The following is a 20,722-nucleotide window of genomic DNA, read 5'->3' as shown; positions in this document are numbered from 1 at the left end:
TTTGTTACAACACATAGGCTACTGTGTGATAAATGTTCACATATTTATGGCAACAAAAATATGAGAAACATTCAATGAACCACAACATAATTATAATATTATCAATTTGCAGACAGACCTATAAAAGCAAAGTCTTTAAGTGTCTCTGATAAAAGTATGACTATTTAAATATGTTTTATTGTGGGCGTGGGCGTGGGCGTGGGCGTGCTGATTCCAGAGGTTCAGGCCACAAGTCGCTTAGGACTCTTATTATGAAGTATCGCAGCCTTGGCGAAAGGTTCTGTCACATGACCATTTGTTGTCATATGACCAAAGCTAGTGGTTGAAAATGTCTGGCTGTGTTGATCTAAATGCAACTGTGAGACGTTTTGGTTTAATATGTATTTTCAACGTTTTGCTGTGGATATGCCCCCTTGGCGCTGTTATTCAGTCTATCGTGATCGACAAACAGACTGGCAAGCTTCAGCTGGTCGAGGGCTATCATGCCGACAATGTGGCTTTTGCGAAATTCACAGATGACATCTCAAATTCAGGGTAAAATTATCTCTTTATCAGTTGTTTACCTGGGGCAAGGTTGTTTTGCAGGGGGTTCGTTCGCGCAGGCTTTGTATGCGTTTGTGTATAGGACTTGCGAATGCAATTCCTCATTTCACTTCACTCTCTGTAGGCCTAGTCATATGTAGCATACACAAGGAAAACGTCTAAGGTTTTGTGAGTTGTTGTTGGGATTTTTTGCAACGTATGCAAGTCAAAAATGGAATAACCAATTGATCTGTGCTGCCTGTTGTCTGGCTGTAAACTTAGGCCTATATGAAGTCATTATATCAGCTATTTTCTGTTACCCCTGAGCTAATTTGGAAATTTGCAACGGAAAGCTTTTCAATCCCATGACCGTTCAAGAATATTTCCCCTTTTTTCCCTCTGAAAGAAACGTATTAAGCAGTTTCTGTCACCCAGTTAAGCAGATTCACTAGAAGATGGCTATTTGTACGATGTACTAGCCTAATTACCTTCTTGAGCACTACGGATAGATGCCCAAATGTATCGTATTTTTCACTTCTTGTTAATAGATACTGTATATCTCTTTTTCGTGTTTCTTCTAGCTGGGCCTATCTAGAGGTGACCACAAGTGGGCGCCATAATGACACCATGCAGGCGTATGCTGCGGGGGCGGTGGAGGGTGCCGCTACCTCAGAGGTCAGTGACATTTGAGCCCACCTACAGTTTTATTTTGCCGATATGATATGATATCATATCATACAGCCAAAAAATATATTGCAGTTGCAATAGACAGATGTGACTTATCAAACTGTGCAGGTGATGTGAAGTCTAAAGAGGTTCCATCTAAACACATAGGCCTACTTGAGAACGTGCCATGCAGTCAAAAACTGTGATAAAACATGTATAATGAAGAACACATTTCCCATGTGCAAAGTTCTTTCCTTACTGTTTTTCATCACTTCAAAATTAAGAATTGGTGTATGGTGCTTTTGTAGCTTGGTCGAAATGTGGTGATGGTTGCCTGGCAAAGCCTCCTGCGGCCCTGCCTGACAAACAATCTTTCGCAAATAAACATACGCAGCTGTTTGTAGGCTACTATTGGACACCTTACATTTGCTGTGTAAGGTCATACTTCGCACATTTAAAGATTTGCCAAGCAGGACAGGACATGACTGGACATGACTGAACATGCTACGCCAAGTAATCACCAACGCTGCCAGACATCTGTCGGCCTGATGGGACTCTGTATGTGGAAGTCCAGTCTTACTCATAAAAGTAATAATTTCCTCTAAAAGAGAAACTGTGTATGAATGTAGGTTTTTGCAAAACTGATACTTCTCTGCCCTCCTCTGTGCAAAATTGATGCTTCCTTGTCCTCTACAAAATTGATACTTCTCTACAAACAATCACAACTGTTTACTGTATTTTCATTGTTTGTGCTGTAATGAAATATCATCCCCCCCCCCCCCCCCCCATTATTTTGTTTGCTTTGTTTTTATGTTCAGCTCATCTACAAACACTGGATGAACACTATTGTTGACTACTGTGGGCCATTTGGATACGATACCGTTTATTGCCAGAAGTTAAAGGACTACATCACAGCTAACCTTCAGTGGGTCGTAGAACAGATCGAGAAACAGCCTGACTCAGCGTACTGGCACCAGGTAAACTGCCCAGCTGTGGACACTGGTAAATTGTTTAACACATAACAAAATTGTTACTCCCCAGTAAATGAATGCCGGTCCAAACATGTTTTGTATTGCATCACACGAGAGGTAAAAGCTGATTGAGTTTGCACAAAAAGGATCAGCTAAAATCAGCAAAAGGATATCCTCCAGTGTGTGATGTACAGTATACTCTTTTTTTGAAGTACCTGGAAAAAAGAAGCTTTTGGCTGATTGAAAGACCTTTGAATGTAAATGTTTGTTTGTTTGTTTGTTTGTTCATTTGCTCCACAGGTTCGCCTTGCACTGTTGCAGCTCAGAGGGATGGAGGACGCCTACAACGACCAGCTGTCTTTCTCTACGGCCATCCCAAAACTCAACCCATTCGGTTTTCTGTGAGTGCTTTCTCCATCCCCTACTAATTTCTGCTCTCGCTCAGCATAATCTGCTGGGAGGTAGTGGCCTAGATACATGTCATTTGGCTACAGAGATTAGCTAAAAAAAAAATGCTGTCTTGAAATGAGATCTTGAAATTAATGGGGGGACAATGGGTGTGCTGTTGCAAAAGGGTCAGAGGGTTCAAAGATTGTAGCTTCTGCTGTTTTACAAATCCTGTCATTAAGGAGCGGGGCAGTTTGATGAGCACTGTGACTGTTGATTGATTGATCTGTTGATTGTTTTATTTGTTTCACTCAGAGTGACGCACATTAAACCCATTATAGCGCTGAATACAAGTAGATATTTTATGTTGTTTTTAGCCCCGGCAACAAAGCTTCCCCCAGAGTCTGTTTCTATAAATAGATGCTATTATTAGCACTGGGCTCAAGTAACTTCTATGTTTGCAATGTACCAAAGGTTTCTTTGCACAAAAATAGTCACATGATGTTGTGATGGTCTCACGTATCACATGAGAAGTAAGATGTGCGTAGGAGCAGCTGAGTGCTGAAAACATGTGACATACGTTGTCCATAATGGGTATTTTTCTTTCTTTCTTTTATTTGCATTTTCTAAATTTAGATTTTCTTTCTTGGTTTTAGGCATGCTTATGACGTAATGCACTTTAGTCAGTTGGTGTGTATTTTATAATCCATATATATATATATTTTTTTTTCTTTAAAAAAAATAGATGTTGTTATTCATTTTTTTCTGTAACAATTTCAGATGGAGAGATAAACTGTATGTTTTGAAGATGTTTTACACACCCACCCACTCCCTGTGCTCCATCAGGTTGTTTCAGATGGGTGGAGATCTGGAGGATCTGGAGGCTGCGCTGAATAAGAGCAGACCATCACGGACGCTTGGCTCGGGCTCCTGCTCCGCCCTGGTGAAGCTGCTGCCAGGCAACAAAGAGCTGTTGGTGTCACATGACACATGGAACACTTACCAGTCCATGTTGAGGATCATGAAGAAGTATTCCTTCTCGTACCACACTTCATCAAAAGGTGTTTACACACATTCAGACACATACACAATCTCTCTTTCTCTCTCTCGTAATGTCTTTCTTTTGTGCAGTTATCTTGACGACAAACTCCTCGTACACAAATGTCTTTTTTGTTCCTAAAGAAAATGTGGTAGCCAGTGTGCTCTTTGGAGTTGAGAATACCATGATTGAGACATGATGGTACATGGTTAATTATCACTCCAGATTGTTGTTTTGTTTTTCACTCTACACTCTGTAAGGTTCTCCACTCTGGGGGATAAGTACAAACCTGAGTAAGTGGTACACCTCCTAATAGCAGAGCTGTATGGCTTCATTTGCCAAACAAATCAATGCCTTAAGGCTCTTGTTGTAGAGGGTTTACTACATATTTTTTTTACTAAACCACGTATATATTCCCCCAGGGTAAAGAACGCTTTTTTTCTCTGCAGTAAAACACTTTGTCCTTGGACTAATTGATTTGGCTTATTGTGTTCCAGATGAGCAGCCCATCCCTGGGGCCATTCAGGCCTTCTCCTCCTACCCTGGGTCCATCTTTTCAGGCGATGACTTCTACATCCTCAGCAGTGGGCTGGTGAGTAGTGATTTTGCAGCAGGCTGCAGCAGTCAAGTATAAGTTTGATCGTGAGTTTAGGTGTGAGGTGTCAGACAGGGCCGAGGAGAATTAGGTGATTTGTATGCAACCTAATTCGTTTGTTTGTTTTTGCATTTGGTTATCTGCAGTGTAAGACACCTCTCTGTTTTGCACCGCGGTGCTGCGCTTTTTTTTGTTTAGGTTGCCATGGAGACCACAATCGGGAACAGTAACCCTGCCTTGTGGAAGTACGTGGTGCCGCAAGGCACGGTGATGGAGTGGCTCCGAAACATTGTTGCCAATCGTCTTGCACAGACAGGCAAGCAGTGGGCTGATGTCTTCAGCAAGTACAACAGTGGAACGTATGTCTGCGTCTGTGAACACACAAGCACTCTCAGATAGACACAATACACATTCATATGCAAATATGGATTCTGTGATTACACCACACAATACCTGTTGGTTGACATAATCACATGCAGTATATTTAAAAGATAACATACATATTTGCATACCTTATCCTTAATCCTGGACATTATAGATAACTAAATAATTGTGTGTTCTGTTCATAACTATGCTATGTAAGTAACATACTGTATCAACAAAACAGTTGTCATGAATGATTTATTGAATTATTTAAATGTCAAAGAGTCTTGAAATATATCTCTAGATTTGAGAAGGTGGCTAAATAAAGAGAGTAGAATGACATTTCTAAATTATGTATCAGATATGTGCAATGATTTCTTTATATACATTTGTAATCAAGATAAATAGTATGAATATTGTGCTCTCTCCACCTAAGGTATAATAATCAGTGGATGATTGTGGATTATAAAGTCTTCACTCCAGGAAGGACTGATATCACAGAGGAGCTTTTCACTGTTCTAGAGCAAATTCCGTAAGTCCTCTACCTTCATATAATGTTATGATCCTTGTATGCTGCCAATGCTTCTCATTTTCCCTTGGTTTTGTTGATACTTTGCTGATTTGTGTTGTGTTTGTTTACATTTCTCTCTTTTCTTGTAGAGGTTTCATTATGGTCCAGGATAAAACCACTGAGCTTTACGGAGCAGGTTACTGGGCTAGCTACAACATCCCGTAAGTGTAAAGACTAGTCTGCTATTCAGAGAGCATATCTACAGTACATGCATGCACAAGCATACTTGTTTTAATTCTGCTCATTTTGTATCTGTAAGTGATTTTGTGCAGTTATTTCACAATATGATTTCATACTGTATGAAATGTGTTTTTACAGTATATACTTCATCAATTCATAACATCATATGTAGATGAGTCATGATGAAAAAAGACACTTTTTGTTGGTTTGCATGTCTGAAGTAGAAAAGGCCATAATTGAGTGAAGCAATACATCCTCTCCTCTCATATTTGTATTTTGTATTTGATATTTATTGAATGTTTGATTGCAACCTGAATTTCCTCTCCACCCTACATACAGGTACTATGAAGAGGTCTTCAATGCCAGCGGCTGCCAGGAGTTGGTTCAGCAGTACGGGCCCTGGTTCTCCTTCGATATGAATCCAAGGGCTCAGATATTCAGACGGAATCAAACCTTAGTGACCGATCTAGAGTCTATGGTCAGGCTCATGAGGTGATCTATACTTTACCTTGGTCCACTGATCATTTAAATGGCTGTAGTGCTCTCTACCCAAAACACTTCTCACTTTCCTACCAAAGAAAACTATTGACCAGTGGCATCCCTGTTGCAGGTACAACAATTATGAGAAAGATCCCCTGTCCCGGTGTGATGGCTGTAACCCGAAACAGAATGGAGAAAACACCATCTCTGCACGCTCCGACCTTAACCCTGCCAATGGCACCTATCCTTTTGGAGCACTGAAACAGCGGCCTCACGGTGGAACGGACATGAAGGCAAGCCTGTGTCTGCTCTCTCTCTGTCTTAATGAAGATTTGTATTAGTCCCTTAAGATTGAACATTGTTTAGTGTGTGGAGTCTGCGCTTTATTACTACTGCACAAGAGGCATGATCAATGGGAATTGTTCAAATGACCGCGTACGCTTGGATAGTCCTTCAACCAATCAGACCAACGATCCGGTGCGTCTTTTGAATAAGCTAGTTTGTTATTGGACTCAAGGTTGTGGACAGGATCAGGGGAGATAGATGTGCAGGTTTCCAGCCTGAGCTGCTTGGTGAAATCCAAATTCGCCAGCAGGGTTCACCCAGCCTAGATCTGTATGCTTTTGGGGGTTTTTTAAGTATATTTTTATGCGTTTTTATGCCTTTATTGATAGAATAGTGGAGAGAGACAGGAAGTGAATGGGAGAGAGAGCAGGGATGGGATTCGGAAAGGACCACGGGGGAAAGGAACCCGGGTCACCGGTGTACGGTGCAGGTGCCCCAGCCGGTTGCGCCACAGCTGGGGCCAGATCTGTATGCTTTTTGATGGATGCTAACTTGAGTCTTCCCTTGCTCCCACAGATGACGTCGTACGGCATGTATAAGGAGTATCAGATGCTGGCTGCCAGTGGCCCTACGTGGGACCAGGTGCCGCCGTTCCAGTGGAGCAGCTCTCCGTACAGCGACCAGCTGCACATGGGCCATCCGGACCGCTGGGCCTTCCCTACAGTCCATGTCAAATGGGACACTGTCTGAACTCAAAGTAGCACACATGCAAACATGGACAAATGCAACAAGTAGACACACACACACACACGCACACACACGTCAAATGGGACACACGCACACTCTTTTGCACAAAGCCTTCCTAATCATCATGATCATTATGTCTAAATCAAGACGGAGACTCCAAGATGACAGTATAGAGAAAAGAAAGGACTAAGGAGTGAAAGGGAAAACACAAGCCATGGACAGGATTGCTGATGTTTAATCTGTCAGTGGTTTCAGATTATTTTTTTAATTATTGTTTTCTGTTTGATTTCATGAGTTTTCTGAATAAAACAATTTTTAAAACGATGAATAAGACAAGTAGCCTATATGAGTGACTGTTGTTGTGGATGTATTGAAGAAGTATACCTTTTTTGAATGTTTCTTTTTCTCAAAATCATTTTTTAAGAACAAGAAATGGTAGTGTTAAATCCAATGTCTTATTTTGATTAGTTGAAAATACGTATGTGATGGCTAGATCAACCAATCATCATAGAAGCATACAACATTGGCGCAGAGGAAGTAAACAGTGGGCTTTTACTGTGACACAAATACCGTTACCCGGAAATAAACAAATGAAACGATTCTCATATGACACTGACGTTTAAAAGCAAACTCAAGAGCCTGCTGACCATGACAGGATCATTATTTTGGATACTTCTTCCATTGAAGTAGGTTGTTTCTCTGCAAGTACAGCTCCGAGTGACACGAACACATGAATTTCCATTCGTATAGGTAAGTGAATCTTTCTTATGATCGCTGACAGCTGGCTCGCTAGCTTAGCCAGCTAGTTATCCTTACAGGGGTTTTGACTAATCAGCCAGCCAGCTGACGTTCGCACAGAACAGATTTGTGTTAACATCTGGTGAGTTATGTAATTGTGCCGGTTGTCTATTAAGTTGTTTGCGTTCCGTTTTAACGATGTCCAATAACTATTCATAAAAATGTTTCAAATCTAAAACGTACGTAGTAGTATTGCACGTGCTGTAATGTCAGATTGTTGAATGTGTTGTCTTGTTAAGAAAAAGGAACCGAAGATCTGTTTGGGATGTTTGTTTGGTGTGTAAGAAAAAGTCATATTCCAGCACAATATATTGTGCTGACGACGGTGGTTTTCACATTGTATGTCATCGTAAAGTGGTAAAGTTTTATCAGGCTACGTCTTGAGTTTTCTATATAATAGGGCCTTTTGTATGGTTAGATTGGCAGCCTATGCAGTAATGGCCAACCATAAATCTTTATTAGACTGCAATGTTGAAAAATGTGTGTGAACCATATTCTTGTTACTTTAGATAGAAATTGAGCTGTCAGTGACATTGTCTGTCAGACAGTCAAATGCATAATAAGCAGATATTAAACACATGCATGTCATATGATGGCAGTGACCACATCTCTTTATTTGTGATTACTTACAGATCAAGAAGCATTCCCTCAAACCTAGCAGAGAAACTGGAACTTAAAATTCCAGGAAATTGTTGTCTCGGATGCCAGGTGTCCGGACTCTCAACACAAGCTCAAAACTGGTCACGTGATGTCTGATGACCCAACTGGTGGTGGTGGTGGTGCGTCTTCCGTGGTTCCAGGACAGGAGCAGGTCCTACAAGTGGAAGACTCTAATTTGTCCGTTAGTCAGGGGGATCCCTCCACAGGAATAGACAAAAAGAAGGTACAGTTTGACTTTTTTGAGGGCAACCTTGAATGATGTTCCCTCAGTTGGCTTTAGTTGTCACTTATTGTCCCTGCTGTTGTTATAGATAGATAGATACTTTATTGATCCCCAAGGGGAAATTCAAGAATTGAATTGAATTTTATTGTCAATTGAATTGAATGTTATTGTCAATCCCAGAAAAAAAATATTATTTAGGGGCTAGTAAGCCTGGCAGAGCCAAGTCACTAAATATAGCTTGCATTTATTTGATCATATACATAGCCATATGCACGTTAGTCAGCACATCTTGCCTGGAACCCATGCTTTGAATACCTCAACCAAAATTAGCCCAGTGAGACACAGTGTGTGTGTATTATATGCAGACTGAATGGTCATAGTGTCCTGTTTTCAAGCAGCTGTGAAAGAGACATATGTCCACTTGTCACACAGTTTTATTTAGACTGATATTTTTATTGCTTAGATATGGCAGCATTATTCATTTTGGAAGGAAACAGCATGGTGTAGTTAGAGATACTGTGTTGTTGAAATTGGAGTTCTATAAGCCGAAACAAGATGGCTCACTTTACAGGGTGGAATACCGTTCAATGTCATGAACTGTCATGACTGTGAAAACAGACACAGTAAGCTTGCATGTATCATATAGGAAGTCTGACATCTAAATTAAGTTCAAGGACAGTAAGTCAAACATAAGCAGCACAACCGCTTATATAAATAGCCGACAGCATCCTGAGAGCAGTACATTGTGTGTTTCTCAAGCAGGCCGTTGATTAGATCTCACTAGACACTGATAGAACTCTGTTGACTTGTTTTGAACAATACAGGCCCTAATTTGAATGTTGAGCAATAAGTACAAAGTCTAAGCAAAGCTAATTTGATAATAGACAAAGTGAATTTGCTCATTTAAAAACCATGGACAAGACATTTAAACACAAAGATTGACGAGTCAGCTCAGTTCCCCCGTGACAGCTATAGTTGAGGCACGAGAACTTTGCCAATGTTGACAGACTTTGCCCACCATTTAAACTGAGGTCCTGTGTGTCCTATACATTTTTTACCACATACAGTACATATCCACTCACACCATCATGTTCATGTCTGCAACTGCAGCGCATAGAATGGGTTAAGATCACTGTGTTTGTTTGTTTGTATTTACTCAATGTGTGTGTTTGTATTTATTTACTCCTCAGACGGCAGCAGCCACTTTGGATGAAACTTCTCCCTCCTCTGCCGAGTCTTTCGAGATGTTGGACGGTCTGGATTTGTCCGAGTCCATTTACGAACCAGTCCAGCCTCACTGGTTCTACTGTCGCCGGGCCAATGAGAAGGACTGGCTACCGTTCAGCCATGAAGACTCTCTTAAGCTGGAGGATGCGCTCAAGAACTGTAAGAGGACTCCTACATGTGTATCCTAGCTGTTTTGTAATAAATACTTTTTTGGTATTATCTCACGATTACACTTTGAAATCATCGGAATGATTTGCTTCAGCTCAACATTGTAGTTTATGTAGCTATTGATGTAGCTGTTCAAGAAACAAATGTTTTACAAGAATCTAAGTAAATGTACAAAGCTAAATAACTGTGGGTACGTTCATTGTGCACAAAAGCAAAAATTAAGTGGATATGAATTTCACCAGCAAAATGACAATCCTATTACACATCCTCTTTTGTGTTGCTGAAGCTTAATGTTGATTGGCTAGGATTATTTATGGATTGGTCCGCTATGTCGCTGTCCCATTTACAGGGCCATGATTATGCACAAGCCCCAGAGTTTGTTTTGTGTTTTTTTTTTTACTACACCTTTAAGTCTGTATTAATCTTGTCTTGTTATTTACCTGACGTCTATTTCAGTGAAAAACGAAGAGGAGAGCGTGGTCGCTGTGGAGGGCGGTCGCTATGACGTCCGCATGACCGAGCGTCTGCGCTATGCTGTCTATTGGGACCAAGCACCCTCCGAAGTCCGTCGCTGCACGTGGTTCTTCAAAGGCAACGAGGACCCCCGGTACATGCCGTACCCGGAGTCGTTCAGTGACCGCTTGGAGGCAAGCCATCCCTCTTTTTGCGCTTATGCATAAAGGAGAATTCAAGCAAATTGTGTTTCTTTCTCACATGATTCTCGGTTTCTCGAGGTCACTCGACACTAACCCTAGGAGTACTGTACTGTAGGTATGAAACAAAACCAAAAATGGTTTATGTGGCATGGTGTAACCACCGCCTGATAATTGGTCGCCCTGGGTTCGATTCCCAAACCAGCCTTTGCCAGTCTGTGTCTTTTTTTGGATAAAATAGTCAAGGAAACCTTTAGCTGAAACTTTTATGTAATAGAAAGAGGTTAATTGAGACGTGCAAAATATGATGTATTATATATAACATAATATGATATAATATAAGATATTATCTTCTTTTCTTGGAGAATCATGCACGTGTTTGTGATTTGACGATGAGTGATTTGTGCTTCCTTGACAGGATGCGTACATGATCGCCGTAACATTAGGGGAGTGGAAGAGGAAGCTGGAGTTTCCCACAGGCGAGACGGTCATTCTTCACAACCCCAAGGTAAGGTGGCATGTCATGGCAGGGCAGTCTAGGGACCAGCTAAGTGCCTACAAGATGTACCTCAAGGGTGATGACTCATCGGACAGTGTTTTGAACAATGTTGCTGGACAATGTTCCTGAACAATGTTGTTTGTGCACTTTCCCCACTAATATTGGTTAGCTCATTTTTATCTGGAGAAATGTGATAATGATTGGGAAAATTGTAGTGATCTGAAAAATCTAAACAATTCATGCGATTGCCTGGCAACATTGCTCAAAACGTAGACCCATGTAGCACGTACCTTAAGAGTGAGGTTTTCTTGTGAGTGACTTCTGCTTAACCAGTCAGGCTGAGATTCTTCTGATGGGCTTTGTCCTTCTTTTTCATTGGCAGCTCATTATGCAGTACCAGCCAATCATGCTGCAGGATGACTGGGTCTCCTCCCCCTCTGAACAGGGGAGACCTCGCACAGTAAAGAGGGGCATTGAGAACATTGCTGTGGACATCCCTGAAGGTGTGCTTTAGAACCCTCATGTCCTGTGCTTTAGAACCCTCATGGCCTGCCTGTGCTGTAGAACCCTGATGGCCTGTGCTTTGCAACCCTGATGGCCTGTGTTTAAAGGAGAATTACGGCGATTTTTCACATAGATCTCTGTTTCTCGAGGTCAAAGAGAACTGCCCAGCACTTCCCCAACAGCCCTTGGTGTGCATTACATTTGCTTAGGTCCACTAAATACTGTGGGCACTGTGATTATTCACTTTTCATTTGTTCAGCTTTTCTCACCCCCCCACCCCAAACTGAGGAGGTAGACGTTGTCAGATCGTCCTCTTTTAGACCTGGGCCTGGCTGAAAGCATCTGTTTTTAAACATTCATTATTTCATGTATTATCACGCAGTAGCTTAGTGTTGATGTAGTGCTGTGTCTGTGTGCCTGCAGGGGAGCCTCAGACAGTGGACCACCTGGTGTTTATGGTGCACGGGATCGGGCCCGCGTGCGACCTCCGCTTTCGGAGTATCATCCAATGTGGTAGGTTTAAAAAGTGTGTGTGTGTGTGTGTGTGTGTGTGTGTGTGTGTGTGTCTGTGTGTGTGTGTGTGTGTGTGTGTGTGTGTGTCTGTGTGTCTATGTGTGTGTGTGTCTGTCTGTGTGCGCGTGTGTGTCTGTGTCTGTGTGTGTCTGTGTGTCTGTGTGTCTGTGTGTCTGTGTGTCTGTGTTACAATAATGATATTGTAACTAACATCCTTTACCAGCATAATACTATGTTCAAATGGATCCGTTTGTTTGTGTGTGTTTCTGTGTGCGTGTTTTAAAGAAGAAAAAAATAATAGTATTGCAAATAACATCTTCTCCAATACACAACGTAAGCTTTGATGTTATTGAAAAACTTTTTTCACAATCTTTGTGGAAACTTGAAGACAAAGCCCAAGCAAGCATATTTAGGAGCAGGGAGAAACCATTCTCAAAAAAATCCTTAATCTGCACATATCTGATGGAACTGAACAAGAATTACGACACCGTTGTCTTGCAGACCATTATTGACTGAACTAAATTATTGACTGAGTGCATTTCTGCTGTAGTCGGGTCTCTTTTAGAGGTTTATTGTTTTCTGCTGTTGTGCGCTGCTTTTGAAATCTGATTTCCTGATGTCTGATTGAGCAAAGCCTCCTGTGGTTGTGTGATGTTTCTTTCTTTCTTTTTCTTTCTTTCTTTCTTTCTTTCTTTCTTTCTTTCTTTTCTTCTTTCATCTTTATTTGTTTGATTGGTTCTTTTTTTCTTTCTTCTTTCTTTCTGTTTTTCTCTTTCTCTCTCTCTCTGTCTCTCTCTCTTCCTCTGTCCAGTGAATGATTTCCGCAGTGCTGCTCTGAGCCTGCTCAGCTCCCACTGCAGGTCGGCCCGAGAGGAGGGCAGGGTTGGCAGGGTGGAGTTCCTTCCTGTCGACTGGCACAGCGCTCTCCATGGCGACGCCACCGGTGTTGACGAGTGAGGGCACCAATTACTCCTCGAGACAGAAACATTGATTCAGAAACGATGAATGGACTTTTGTTTGGTTATGGTTTGGTTCTGTAACAGTTCTTTGTTTTCGATGTTGGACTTTTTGTCTGTCTTTGGATGTTTTGCCTCGTTGTTTGTGGATTTTATTTATAGTCAGTGCCTTCCATGCGAGGTCTGACCTGTAAAATAATTGACAATTTGAAAAATTGTTTTAATAAAATGACTTGATAACTGACCAATTGATCGATTTATTTATTTCCCCTCAGGTCCATTCAGCGGATCACTCTCCCCAGCATCAGCCGACTCCGCCATTTCACCAACGACACCTTGCTGGACCTCTTCTTCTACAACAGCCCCACCTACTGCCAGACGATCCTGGACACCGTGGTAACGGAGGTCAACAGACTCCACAGTCTGTTCCGCTGCCGCCACCCAGACTTCAAGGGGCAGGTGTCTCTCGTGGGCCACAGTTTGGGTCAGTTTAGGTCATCCATGTTGTTCCTCCATTTTGTCATTATGGGATATTTTGCAATATGTTGTCTTTTTGTGTCGGATATGCTGATAAACTCCTGTGTCTCATGTTGTGTATTGCTTTGTATTCACAGGATCTCTTATTCTTTTTGATCTTCTGACCAATCAGAAAACAGGCTCAGAGGACTTGGGGAATGAGACGGTAGGTTTTTTTTCCCTTTTTTCTTCCTGTTTTTCCCCTCTTACTATTCTTTATTTGTCTTAATAAAGATCTAAATCAATACATCAGCTTGTGGTCTGCTGTAGAAGTGACGTACAAAAAAGACGAGACGTTCCAGCTAGGCAAAGTGTGTTTGTGATTACATGGCATTGAATTTGTCTGTTTTGTGTCTCCTGAATTGACAGAAAAATTCTTGCGGTGACCTTTCGACCCCTAAGAAAGAAAACCTGGAAGACGCCCTCGGTAGACTGGGGCTTCAGAAATACATTCCTATTTTACAGAAGGAAGAAATGGACCTAGACTCTTTGGTCAGTGATTTACTGAATTTAGTCTACTTATTGGAATGACAAATATGACAAACATTTTTAAATGTATTGTCATCCTTTCCTCAGTCTCTTTGCACAGAAACTGAATTAGAAAAAGTTGGAATACCACTTGGACCACGTAAGAAAATCTTGGACTTGGTCAGTAGGAGACAAATCTTGAAGGTGAGTGACAAACACTACAAGCTAAAAGCTTGTAATTGCGATGCTTGTAATGCTTTTATTAGAGGAAAAAGAAATCAAACGACAGGTGTATTTTCACACCAAATTTGGATTTACAATCTTATAGATTTCTTCTGTTTAGATGGTGTTCACATCATTTATAAAATAAAGGGTTAATGGAATCAACCTAAGTACAGTATATTTTGTAAATATCTCACACCCTCCCAACTCACGTGACCATGGGATTCACCAGAGTCTGGTGTTCTTCCACAGGATCATAAAGCCAGGATGGCGGCCATGTTGCCCCCAGAAGACTTGGCAGACCACAACGAAGCCAGCGCGGCCCACCGCCAAAGCTTCCTGCGGACCTATTCCACCACCAGCGCTGTAGACTACAAATATTTCGATGTGGGGATCGGTCAGGTAATAAGCATACAATACGAGTAGCTGTGTGTGTGTGTGTGCACATCCCACCTCTTGGCAGGTGCAGGACAAATGGAACTAGCTTCAATAAAAAGAATGTAATGTCCGCAACACTGCTTTCAGCTCCCATTTAATGTTTTTTTTTTAAAAAAGCAACGTTTCGATGCCTGATGAAGACCCAGTAGGGTCGAAACGTGACTTTTTTGAAAAATGCAGTGTTGCGGACATTACATTCTTTTTATTGCAGGTAGTAAGCATAATAGTGTATGTGGTGCCTGTGTATAGTATTGTTCTTAGTTTTGTTAGGTTTTGTTAGATTGTTTCAGACTAGCCTAGGCCACTAAAAGACGTAGAGTAGACGGTCACACCGTTAAACTTGTCTGGTTTGACTTTTGTTGCTCTCGGGGATAGCTGAACTATGCTGTTGCCAGGGGACAGGTTAGTGGCTCCATCCACTATTTTGTTTATTTGTTTATTTATTTATTTTTGTTTGTTTTGTTTCTGTTTTTTTTACATTTGCTTGCGTTTGTTTCTGCATCGTACAGTATTTCACCATGTCTCTCGTAGTTTCCTTTGTCATTTTGGAATTGTGTTCTTCTTCTGTTGACTCATCGACATCTCAACCATCCAGTGCTGCGCCCTTTGGCTCTGATAGGATGTTGCAACAGTTTGGAGGCAGTGTCCATCTGTGGAGATTTAGGGTGGGTGGGGGGGGGGGGGGGGGGGTCATAGCTGGGCAGGGAGGGGCAGGGATTGTGGAAATGGGGCGCATGACTACTAGAGAGGAGATATCTGTGTCCATCGGGAACAACTAGAGGTCATGGTGAATGTGTAGTACCTCTTGTAGACCTAGCATGAGACACACAGTACTGTAGATTGTAGTCATTGTGATTGGTCTCAAAGAGAGAAAATTACAGTAGTTCCCCTTTTGTGTGCTATGCAGCATGAGGTGTATTTTGCGCCACTGTAGTATTGTTAGTATGGTAACAATACCGATTATAGCTGATATTCAAACTGGTGGAAGACTGAGAGAAAAGATGATTTGACAAAACTTGCCAATTTGATATTTTTATTAAACGGAGTGCCAGTGTTCACTGATGTAAGAATGAGTTAAATGTGTCCTCTCTTTGTCCCTTGTTGTGTGCATTACAGGTGTCCATCCACTACCCCCAGCTAGCTTTCCATCCACACTCCTTCTTTGCGTTCGGCTCGCCCATCGGAATGTTTCTGACCGTCCGAGGGCTGAAACGCATCGACCCCGACTACAACTTCCCCACGTGCAAGGCCTTCTTCAACATCTACCACCCGGTGCGTGCGTCCTCTTGGGCATTGAACAAGGGCAATGCGAATCCAAAACGTTAAAGTAACCTTTGTGGAAGGTTATGGCTGGCTCTTTAGAATGCTGTGTTGCTCTCCTCTTACAGTTTGATCCAGTTGCGTACCGCATTGAGCCCATGATCGTGTCTGAGCCCGACCTGGAGCCCATGCTGATACCACATCACAAGGGGAGGAAGAGGATGCATCTGGGTAAGATAAGATATTACTTTTTTTTTTTTAAGTAACACTTTACTTAAAGGTATCTACATAAGAGTGATATGAACATATCACACTGTCATCATGACACATGAACCCTAACCCAGAAGCATTGTGTCATAAACATACAGTATATGACTTGTTTAGGACACATTCATGACCCTGTCATGTAAACAGACTTTTTTTCAATTGGGTACGCTGATGATGGGCTAGACCTGAAATGTCTGTCTTTGGCTCATTATATATTTCGGTTTATGTTTTCAATACAAGTTCTTACAATTCGGTTTTTGAGTGCGACTTCTTTTCTTTTTCTGGATTTACTACTTTTTTGAGTTACGCACCAAGCGACACACAAGGCAAGACAAAGGCGCGGACGCCACTTTTACTAACTTTAACTGACTTTTTTAAAAATCCCACACAAATTTACTCTTAATTTACTTAAACTGATCTTAATGTTTCTCCCCCCATTACATTGCCTTATGACTGAGCCAGTGTAAAAATGTAAAAGCCTTTTCACTTTTTTTGTAATTAACTGTAATGCTAATAATTAAATCGTTGTGCAAAGCCATTTGTTAATACATGCATCAAATTCAGAAGAGATGGAAGAGAAATTTGGATACAGTTGGTCCAGGATATGCTCAATCAGTTTAGGTCTACCTCCTATTATCCAATGCACATTCTCAATCTGTGCCTGAATGGGTAATCAGGGGCTTTCTTAAGCACTACTTTCAGTACATTACATTACATTACATTTAGCAGACACTTTTTGTCCAAAGTGACTTACATATGTCAACTACAGTATATAAGGGATTACATTGTCGTTACATTGTCCCCGGAGCAACTTGGGGTTACAGTAAGTGTCTTGCTCAAGGGCACAACGGTGGAAGCCGGGAATTGAATCGACAACTTTCAGGCTACTGCACGCTAGCCCAGCTCCACTACACTACCAGTGTTTACATGGGGCAGCCGTGGTGTACTGGTTAGGGCTTCGGGCTTGTAACCGGATTTGCTGGTTCGATCCCCGACAAGTCCATCACGGCTGAAGTGCCCTTGAGCAAAGCACCTAACCCCTCACTGCTCCCCGAGCGCCGCTGGTTGGGCAGGCAGCTCACTGCTCTGGGTTGTGTGATTCACCTCAGTGTGTGTTCACTGTGTGCTGTGTGTTCACTAATTCGGTTAAATTTGGTTAAATGCAGAGAACTGAATTTCTCTCACGGGATCAAAAAAGTATATATTTTATTCTATTCTATTCTATGCTGACGCATCACCTCAGCCTGTAATGAATCCCTTTTCCCTTTGTGACCCTGCAGAGTTGAGGGAGAGTTTGACCCGCATGGGTGCCGACCTGAGGAACAACGTGCTTGGCTCCCTGCGGACGGCGTGGCAGTCCTTCGCCCGTATACCAGTGGCTGCCCTTCCGTCTGTGGAGGAAGCGGTGTGCACAGGCATCGCCATGGAGACATCAGAGACTTTAGAAACAGAGGGTGAGGACTTGGTGGTTAGACTAGTGTGCCAGTTTATTGATCAAATGCTAGTCCTGAACCGTTTGATCAATAAACGGATATATTAGTGCGGAACCATACTAGTTTATTGATTAAGCGGTTCAGGACTACTCGTTTATTTATCATAACCATCCAAATTCTCTCAAACTACTAGAAAGGGTGGTGATGACCAGTTGGTACAGTGTGTATAGTGATCTCTTACACTACAGGAGAATAGTCATCAAGTACTGATGTTTTGTGTATACTTGATGGATAGTCATAAGATTATGTTTTATGCTAAATATAGTGGACCTGCAAACCTGCAAACAATCTTCTAATGTCACGGTCTGAATTAGATCATACAGTGTGTACGTATGAAGAAGCTACATGCTGTCTTGCCGTTTCCTCAGATCAGATGCTTGCTGTCAGTAGGCGAATACTGTGAAATCATTTATACCTCATTAGCTATTTTTTAATGTCACCAGGAACAGAGGAGAGTGATGCAACAGAGGACAAAGACTTAAAGATCGGGATGCTGAATGGGGGTCGGCGAATCGACTACGTTCTCCAAGAAGCACCTATTGAAAGTTTCAACGAGTACCTCTTTGCCATCCAGAGTCATCTCTGCTACTGGTGAGACAACATTGATACGTCAATAATAAAAAATCTTGCATAGTAATATTGCCATTTTAGAGTAAACATTTAAAACGGTTCACGGGGCATTTTGATTTATTCATCTTTCACAATTCAAATGATACATTTACTGCGCTGTTCACATGTTCAACTCATACTGAAATGCTTAGTACCCCACCATCTGGTCATCGGAGGATTTGCAGACTAGACGGATTGCATACAGTATTTCTGTATTTTACCTATGCAACCTTTTAGCTCTCTCTAAATGTCTTGGAATCTGATGTTAAAATCAGAAGGACGATATTGCACAATTTACAGCTAGGGGAATTTGTATTTCTAACATCAATGTTTTTGTTTTTCCTTTACAGGGAATCTGAAGATACGGCTCTTCTGCTTCTCAAGGAAATCTATGAAAAACGTGGTATAGCTTTTGAACAATCCCCATCGTAGGACGTTAACATATGGAAGGACCATATAGAAGGATAACAAGCATTTGAAGAAAGTATGGAAGGATGAAGTTTTACTCACTGTTTATCTTTACCTCAAGACTGATAACATTGATGTGGAATTAGAGGTTTTAATATCTCTACATATACTTAAGCCTCTAAAAGACCACTGTAGTCATTTTTGACTAGAAATGTTTTTGATATACTAAACACTAATCCTGAAATAAAATGTTTTGGGTGATGGGTAATGTCAGAATAGGCAACAGCTACTGCATGGTTATATGCCAGCTTAAATCAGACTCGTTGCTGAGTACAAATACCTTGACACAGCAAATATACTGCCTTTTTGCTGCTATGTTATCGGACTGCAACTTTTCAGTTTAACATAGTATTTTCATTTCATCTACTCAGTTAATCATACAGTATGTGTACTGTTTTATGCCATACAGTTAGTTGATAACTGCACTTTTAATTGTTACCAAAGACCCGCACCCTACCCTGTTTAACCACCCTAAGCCAAAACACATTTTCCCCTTCAGTTGTGACATGAGGGCAAATGCTTGTATGGGTGAGCTGTACAACATTTCTTTTTTTCTTTTTTTTCAGTACATCATCGCCAATATCAGTCAAACCTTTAATCAACCTGTTGCACACAGGTTTAGTTTTCATCACATTAGAGCATTTTGTCAGCGCAGAGCCTTTGCAGCATACAAACAAAGTTAATACGACGAGCCAGTGCAGCAGCTGGTCGCCGTGTTCTAGAATTCATATCAAGGAGCCGTGTTCTAGAATTCATATCAAGGAGCAGGATTCCCCCAGAGCCATATAGATACATGTATCTATATGGCTCTGGATTCCCCGACATAACCGACATATCTGAGGATGGTCAGATTGGAATGGATTGTTAAGATACAAAGCTAAAACACTTCACGCTGATTTATGTTGAAGATAGAAACACCAGAAGAAGATGCATGTTGTTTTTCCCCGGTCTTGAGGTGTTGTGCCAAATCTGATTGTGGTAAGAGTGTGTTGAGTTTGTTCATATCCCAATGCCTGCATTTTCGTGCAATACGTGACCTTTTTCCCAGTTTCCTCCCCGATTTCCTTTGTGAAAGGACTGAACTTTTCCAGAAGCACTTTACTTTGGCATGTTTCTCACTGCCTGATCAGCCAGTCACATGCTTGTTACCTTTCGCTCTTTTCAAATTGGTGAATAATGGTGATTGGATTAGAAACATTCCAGATTGTCAGCAGGCATTGTTACTCGCACTATGACCCCTGAAGTGCACCTTAAGGGAACACTTTTGTGAAAAGGGTAAAACAAAATACCCCCATTCCAGTTGTGTCTTTCACCCCTCCAGTTCCCTGGCCTGAGTCACGTACCTCTTGCTATACCTTTTCAATAATGTACAAAGTGGTACCTTAAGTTTACTTCAGGTGTGCAAGTGCACAGGTGCGGGTAATGCCACTGGGCTCATGAACTTTGTAAAAAAATAAAGTTCTAATTTGCCAATTTGTTCAGAGGATGCTCAGCTAATTTGTTGCAGCTTGAAGTTATTTGAATTGTACAAGTATTATGAAGTTGATGGCATTTATGAGAACAAAATGCTTTGCTTGCTCTTTTTTTGTGTGTGCTATGCATGTGTCACAAAAAAAACGAAGGTATATCACAGTAATCCTCTCACAGAGCACTCTAAAACGCTGCCATTTTGTTCAGTTACCCATACTCGGAAATTTTATACTGCCTATGAGAAATACTGAAATACAGCATTACAGATTTATTTATTTGTACGTTTTATTTATCCAATTTCATGTATCTGAACAAATGTGTGTACAAATAAACATTTAACAAATATCAGTCTTTGACTACTGCTGCATAATTGAATGATTGTACAGAATTATGTGTTTAATAATGTAAAACCTTTGTAGTGTTACTTGCACTTGTTTAATACAGGCTCCCTGGGTTGCTGTAGTCTTCAACACCACTTGAAGTATTATTTTGTAGGCTATCTGT

At 41.4% G+C, this 20,722-nt stretch overlaps 2 protein-coding genes across 2 annotated transcripts; both read left to right on the top strand.

The window, feature by feature from the left end:
• Positions 1–304: 304 nt before the first annotated feature.
• Positions 305–7,157, top strand: plbd2 (phospholipase B domain containing 2). Its single transcript, XM_062515824.1, has 12 exons — positions 305–534; positions 1,104–1,197; positions 2,007–2,165; positions 2,460–2,560; positions 3,393–3,607; positions 4,083–4,177; positions 4,379–4,539; positions 4,980–5,075; positions 5,204–5,275; positions 5,634–5,786; positions 5,905–6,067; positions 6,636–7,157. The coding sequence occupies exons 1-12, from the start codon at positions 329–331 to the stop codon at positions 6,807–6,809; spliced, it is 1,689 nt and encodes a 562-aa protein (XP_062371808.1). The 5' UTR covers positions 305–328; the 3' UTR covers positions 6,810–7,157.
• A 249-nt stretch (positions 7,158–7,406) lies between these two features.
• Positions 7,407–20,566, top strand: LOC134059429 (phospholipase DDHD2-like). The gene is made up of 18 exons (XM_062515822.1): positions 7,407–7,556; positions 8,237–8,487; positions 9,678–9,873; positions 10,339–10,529; positions 10,954–11,043; positions 11,417–11,537; positions 11,962–12,051; positions 12,863–13,004; positions 13,283–13,491; positions 13,622–13,689; positions 13,893–14,015; positions 14,100–14,195; positions 14,466–14,615; positions 15,768–15,923; positions 16,040–16,142; positions 17,459–17,632; positions 18,115–18,262; positions 18,631–20,566. Exons 2-18 carry the CDS (start codon positions 8,353–8,355, stop codon positions 18,710–18,712), a joined length of 2,274 nt encoding a protein of 757 aa, XP_062371806.1. The 5' UTR covers positions 7,407–7,556; positions 8,237–8,352; the 3' UTR covers positions 18,713–20,566.
• Positions 20,567–20,722: the final 156 nt, after the last annotated feature.

This window comes from Sardina pilchardus, chromosome 16, assembly GCF_963854185.1.
Source record: "Sardina pilchardus chromosome 16, fSarPil1.1, whole genome shotgun sequence".
Classification (NCBI taxonomy): domain Eukaryota; kingdom Metazoa; phylum Chordata; class Actinopteri; order Clupeiformes; family Clupeidae; genus Sardina; species Sardina pilchardus.
The sequence above is the reverse complement of the archived record's forward strand: the minus strand, read 5'-3'. Positions and strand labels throughout refer to the sequence as shown.